Source organism: Rhinoderma darwinii, chromosome 2 (genome assembly GCF_050947455.1).
Source record: "Rhinoderma darwinii isolate aRhiDar2 chromosome 2, aRhiDar2.hap1, whole genome shotgun sequence".
In the NCBI taxonomy this organism is placed as follows: domain Eukaryota; kingdom Metazoa; phylum Chordata; class Amphibia; order Anura; family Rhinodermatidae; genus Rhinoderma; species Rhinoderma darwinii.
The window spans coordinates 236,103,676-236,110,561 of NC_134688.1; the positions used below are offsets into that span (position 1 = coordinate 236,103,676).

Below are 6,886 nucleotides of genomic sequence, written 5' to 3' on the forward strand. Positions count from 1 at the left end.
ATTCAATGGCTGGACTGCAGTATTAGACAGCACAGTATACATAGCATAGACATACATTATCATGATATGGGCCCATAATACTCATACACATCACGGGCAGTCCTTTTCATCTGCAATAAAATAGTTGTACAAATGTGACTGAGTAGAAATTCACGCCAAGGGTCAGGTTCATATTTACTATTTTTGTGAGAACACTTGGATGTTGTATTATCAGAGCTCTGCTTTTAATATCGAAATGACCATGATTGCTGCGCATTCTGATTGGCTACCCTGAGCCTATCATCGTGTAAACCATACCCTCTTCCTTCCTGTTGCTTAGGAGCATGAATGATCATTCAGCGTTGCCACCTCAATGTTGCTGAGATTTCAGTCCTCAGCATCTGCCCAGTGATTCCGCAAAATCTGAAGCCTCAAGAAGGTTTCTTATGTAAGTCACACACCACTGACATCACCTCTGCCTCTCCATGATCAAAGCAGGTTGTGCAAAGTCACATATAGACCCAACTATCAGCGACAATCCTTACTATAAGCACCAAAAAATACGTCAGTGAAGAAAAAGGGAAGGTCCTGGTATAGAATATATGTCATCTGGGAAGGTTAATGGGAATCTAAAACATCATATTGCAATCTGGTAGCAGTACACAGCTCCTTATCCTTTTTACCGTTATCAATAATGATTTTCATATTCAATACACATGACATTTAGTAGACCACGGAAATGGTTGATACCGTCTGCACTTTACCAATAGACTCATATAAAACGCGTCCACCAATTCTGCTTCTGAACCCAGCAACTGATGTCTAAGGTAGCCAGGGGATGGACCAAGCTGTGAGTACTTATCTCAGCAGACAGATGAAAAGATACTGCAGATGGATACAGTAGCTGAAGCAAGGACAGCAGCAGTGCACTAGATACAACGAGGGAAATCCGTGACACCCAGTCACGCAAAGGACGGTTATTAATGGGCTAATCCCTGCTTGCATTGCGGTTATTAACACGACAAGATGACCGTGTATTTTATATTATCTCAATGTATAAGACTGGATGTGTATTACCTATAATTCACGTTAATATGTATCGTGTGTATATATATATATATATATATATATATATATATATATATATGTATATATATATATACATATATATATGTTATATATATCTATATATATTATATATATATATATATATATATATATATATATATATATATATATATATATATATATATATATATATATATATATATATAGTGTGATAAGGAATATGCTAGCTTATATACAGATTGATGGAGAATTCCAAATTCGAAATATAATACTTTGGGGGGCGATACGGCCTACACACGTTGTAATAGTAAGTTCTGTATTTCCAAATAGAACACTTTATTTTGCTTTTTCAGAACTAAAGGCAGCATTTTAAGATAAAGAGTAGCGAGAAGTCCCCTTGTCTTTGCTGGTCACATGCAGCAGCTGCTGGAGCAGCAATGCAGATTTCCCTCCCTTCCCTAGTAGCATGTGAGGTGATAATGAAACATTTGGGGACTTGTTAGTATAAGATAAGCAATGTGATACATAAAACCAGGAGGTCAGAGGAAGGCTAGGAAATTGGTGGCTCTGTAACATTTCACTGTTTGGCTTTTTTGTGCTTCTTTCTTTTTATTTCGCCTCTTTAAGGGCCTGTAGCAAGTAGCACTTCTTCTCGCTGAGCACAGAGCAAGGCAGACAGATGCTAAATACAAAATGCAGCAAATTCCATTCAAGATGATGTACTCACGCACTGTCTCCTGCTTTGGATCCAAGCTGCTGACAACCTGCTGGACAGTACCAATTTTCCCTTGAAGCGCTCGCACACGCCGCGATGTAACCTGAATATCTGCTTCGAGCTCGTGGAATATAGAACACGCGTGCCGCGCTACATCCGAGAGTTGTCGTAAAATCCGTGACATTGCAACATTGTTGACAGCGCACAAATCCAGAGTGGCCACATCTTTTTCCTTCCCATCAATGGATAGTGGGTCCCTTTCGTCTGAGGGCACCTGTGCGGAGCTAACCGCCAGTTCTTCCTTGGCATTCCCCCGGGGGTGCTGTTGCCTTTGCTCTTCCCCCTGATCCCGGCAACAGCTCCCCTCTATCTGGGTGACAGCATGCCTAAACAGCCACTGGGGCTCAACAATCCGCTTGGCAAAGGGCATTGCAGATCGCCCTTCACGTTATCCAGCAATAAATCCCTTGCTATCCAATCCTAAGGAAACAACATAAAAATACCACAGAAAAGGATCAAGCTCTCAGAATCCACCAAAATGAAAGTGATAAATACTGTAGCAATCCACAAACCAGTGTGCCACTCCTGTACAGGTCCAATTTTTTGTTTAATACACCGGTCTCGCTTTATCCCTGGCAGTTCCAAATTGTTGGTAGCTGGTGATGATCATAGCCATGGTTTGCCCCCCATGTGCGACAATGTGTGAAGTATCGCAGTTGTGCACTGCTTCCCTGGATCCTCGCTTCTCTCTGATCATCCAGTTGCTTTTTGGATGTATTTTCTCTGCCTCTCTCTCTGCTTTCACCATGCCAGAGTGAGGCAGACTGAAAACCTGGAGGCAGGAATTCACATAGATCTTTGAATGGGGAGGAGGAATTAGAAAGATACAGGGAGGGGGGGGGGGAGGTGTTGAGAATCCAAGGGGAGGAATCAGACGGTTTCACACAAGACACTGCCTTCCTCGACCACATGGAGTCACTGAAGGGCTCGCTTCTATAGCAAGATATTCTGCAGTAAAGCGCCTGGCAACTTCCAGAGTGACTTTCCCTACCTGAGGCCATAGATTCTACTTCTGGTTTTAGATCTCAGATTCCAGTTGCAAAAAAAATCAAGGTTTACAGAATTCACAGACAGGAGTGCCGGAGCCTGAATGGCATGGTACATTTAAAACCAGTCAATCTCTATGTATAAAAATATGTGGATTCATTAACCTTCAAGTTGCTGGAAAAGCATGAACCAGAACCAATGCTAGTTCATTCCCGGGAATCTGCACACCTACACATAACCAATGAAGTCACATTGTATAGCCGAGTTGACTTTTTAGTGTATCATTTCATGAATTCATCATTTTTTTTAAAATAAATTCAGCATTGTCTGTACTTATATAGGGATTGTATAGACACATGACATTTTTGTTGAAGTTACCACATGTCTGGTATTACGGATTAGTCACATTCACTCCAATGGAGCTGAGCTGCAATACCAGACACAAACCCATAGATAGGTGTGGCGCTGTTACTGGAAATAACGCAGACATGTTTTTCTAATCCTGTACAACCCTTTTAAGCCGGCCATAGACATAAAGATATGGTTAAGATATGATTTATTTTTCTTTATCAGCACCTTCGTTGGTAAGGTGCCACAAATAAAAAAAATATTTCGCATGATACAAATGTGTATATCATGGGAAATATCATTCATGTGGATTGCTCCTATTTATGTTCTCTGACAGTAGTAAACGGAAAGGTATGATTGTATGGTTTATCACTTCTATCCAAGAAGCAGCCATTTTGAATCAGGACAAGTCAGAGTAATGACCAATCGTCTGGTTGGAATTGATTGTTTTTGGTTCAATAGACACAATGATGATCCTTAAAAATCCAAAAATCAGTCAGATGATAAGGTGTTATCATTATGTTTATGGCCAGCTTTACAGATATTGAAATTGATCTAAATGGTCAGAAATCTGTGTGTGCAAACCCAGTCTAAAGCTGGCCGTGCACATGAGTCAAAAGTCGCCGTACCCATCAATACTAAAGAGATTCACTGACAATCTCATGCGTATGGAGGCATGCCAACTGTTTCACGATGGCAGATAATGGGGGAAAGAGAAATTGGGCATATTGGATTTCAACATGCACGATCCTCAGTTACCGATAAGATACTGTCGGAGGTGTCTAGCGCCTACTTATTCCCCTATCCCCATTGAAATAAACATGAACACTTGACAAATCATGCATATTTATGGTGGAGTTGCCAGAAATAGTGGTCAGACAAACACATAATCACCCGACAGCTATCTCATGTGTATGGCCAACTTAAATCTGCCCATACTCAAGACAGGATATCTGGTGATAAGCCATCTCACATAGTTAAAAGGGTTGTCCGGGATTACAAAAACTTGTCTGCTTTCTTCCGGAACAGTGCCACACCTGTCCATGGGTTGTATCTGGTGTTACAGCTCAGCTCTATTAAAATGAATAGGGCTGAGCTGCAAAATCAAACACAACCTGTAGACACGTGTGGCACTGTTTTAGGAAGAAAGCAGCCATGTTTTTCTGATTCTGTACCACCCTGTTAGCGAGACTTAGTTTCACCGAGCAGTATCAACAGAATATAGTTGCCACCAAGAGGAAGGAGTCCGTTTATTTGGTTATTTTATGACTTAATTATTATTATTTATTTTATGACCTATTCAAATATAATTTATTACTTTATTATTTATTTTAAAGCAACATTCGTTCCAGGTTGCTGTAGATATGTATATATATATATATATATATATATATATATATATATTCGTCCAATAAGAGACAGCACTCCAATTTGTGATAGGAAAAAACGGCTTTTTATTAGCCCCTGTGCGACGTTTCGGCTCTTTACATGGAGCCTTTCTCAAGCAAGGCTCCATGTAAAGAGCCGAAACGTCGCACAGGGGCTAATAAAAAGCCGTTTTTTCCTATCACAAATTGGAGTGCTGTCTCTTATTGGACGAATATTGAGGATCTGGGAGCAGTGATCGGGCTCCTGGGACGTGCACCCACCTATATTCCTGACTGGTGCTGCTGGATGGTGGACATTCTATATATATATATATATATATATAGTTTAAGTACATAACATGATAGGGGAAAAACAAGTACAATGAACAAGAGCATTGTTCAGATCCGCCCAAAAGAAACGGTCCGAGGGGAGGAAATGTAATTAAATAATAAAAGAAGTATAAGACATAACCAGAGCTTCTTTTATTATTTGATGGCACAACCCAACCCCCCTGTTGGACCTTTTTTGGTAATCCCAGACAACCCTTTATTAAAAATGGCACTGTCACAGAAGGCGAGAGGACCCTGCCTGCGAGGGTTTACAATCTGCAAAAATGGCAGTTATTTATTACATTACAAGTCAAGGTATAATTCAAAACTAGACTGTATATATATTTCTACACCAAATAAAAATTAGTCATGCTTGGTGTTTTGAAAAACTCATGACAGTTTCACATATGGCAGGATGGTGCAGTTTTAAATACAGTTTTTTTTTAAAGGGAATGTGTCGCGAATGAAACCTTTTTTTTAAGTAAGTTACTTATTTCTATGATATTTTTTTAAGTTTTTTGCTGTATTTGTTTTTTTTTCTTCCACATGGTGGAAAGTATTAAAAATTAAATAATAATTTGACATGTTTTCCTATGTTAGCCACCAGAGGGAGCACTTCCCAGAATTACAGCAAGGTGAATGAATAAGGCAAAGCAACCTGACTCATAGCTGCCGTAAATGTGGGAGGGAATCTCACCCCCCCTCCCTATTTTTGGCTACAAGCCAGGAAAAGGTGTCTTCAAATTGCTAAGCATCGTCCGGCTGCCATTTTAGGAGTGATTGTACAAATGGAAGCTGGCAGAAGTTATTGGACACACTGAAAGGATAAGGGTAGGTTCACACGCTTACTAAAAAAAACTTCTGAAAATACGGAGCAGTTTTCAAGGGAAAACTGCTGCTGATTTTCAGCCGTTTTTCAATCAAACTCGCGTTTTTCACTGCATTTTTTATGGCCGTTTTTGGAGCTGTTTTACTATAGAGTCAATGAAAAACGGCTCCAAAAACGTCCCAAGAAGTGACATGCACTTCTTTTTCGCGGGCGTCTTTTTACGTGCCATTTTTTGAAAATGAGTTGTAAAAAAACACCCCGTCAGAACAGAACGCCGTATTTCCCATTGAAGTCAATGAAGGCTTTCTGCTTCCAATTTTTCAGTCATTTTTCGGGAACGACTGAAAACACTATGCGAGCACATACCCTAAGTGTATGTACACACAGCTTATTTTCGGCTGTTTTTCGGGCTGTAGAAATCGGAAGCAGAACGCCTCCAAACTTCTGCCCATTGATTTCAATGGGGAATACGGAGTTTTGTTCCGATGTGGAGTTACTAAAAAAAAGTCTGAAAATCAGACAGGTTCACACGGCGTGTATTTGACACTTTTTTTTGCACATTTTACGTGCCAAAAAATGAATCAAATAAAGCTTGATTACGCTTTTCATTTACATAATTGGTAAAGTGTGCTCTTAGTACATACATAGTGCTTTTTTTGACACGCGTTTTTAAAAACGCGTTGTGTAAAGAAGTGTCGAGTCAATTCCTTTGCACGTAGAACTATATAAAAAATATATATATACACTACCGTTCAAAAGTTTGGGGTCACCCAGACAATTTTGTGTTTTGCATGAAAACTCACACTTATATTTATAAAATGAGTTGCAAAATGACTAGAAAATATAGTCAAGATATTGACAAGGTTAGAAATAATTATTTTTATTTCAAATAATAATTTTCTCCTTCAAACTTTGCTTTCGTCACAGAATGCTCCATTTGCAGCAATTACAGCATTGCAGACCTTTGGCATTCTAGCTGTTAATTTGCTGAGGTAATCAGGAGAAATTTCACCCCATGCTTCCAGAAGCCCCTCCCACAAGTTGGATTGGCTTGATGGGCACTTCTTGCGTACCATACGGTCAAGCTGCTCCCACAACAGCTCTATGGGGTTGAGATCTGGTGACTGTGCTGGCCACTCCATTACAGGTAGAATACCAGCTGCCTGCTTCTTCCCTAAATAGTTCTTGCATAATTTGGAGGTG

General features: G+C 39.8%; 1 protein-coding gene across 4 annotated transcripts in view; it reads right to left on the minus strand.

Moving 5' to 3' along the window:
- Positions 1-2,562, minus strand: part of NHS (NHS actin remodeling regulator) — a 199,935-nt gene extending 197,373 nt beyond the window's left edge. For all 4 annotated transcript variants that reach the window (XM_075852972.1, XM_075852970.1, XM_075852971.1 and 1 more), the window contains exon 1: positions 1,775-2,562. In XM_075852972.1, coding sequence (XP_075709087.1) covers positions 1,775-2,192 — 418 coding nt within the window. In that variant the 5' untranslated portion in view covers positions 2,193-2,562. The remainder of the gene's footprint in view (positions 1-1,774) is intronic.
- Positions 2,563-6,886: the final 4,324 nt, after the last annotated feature.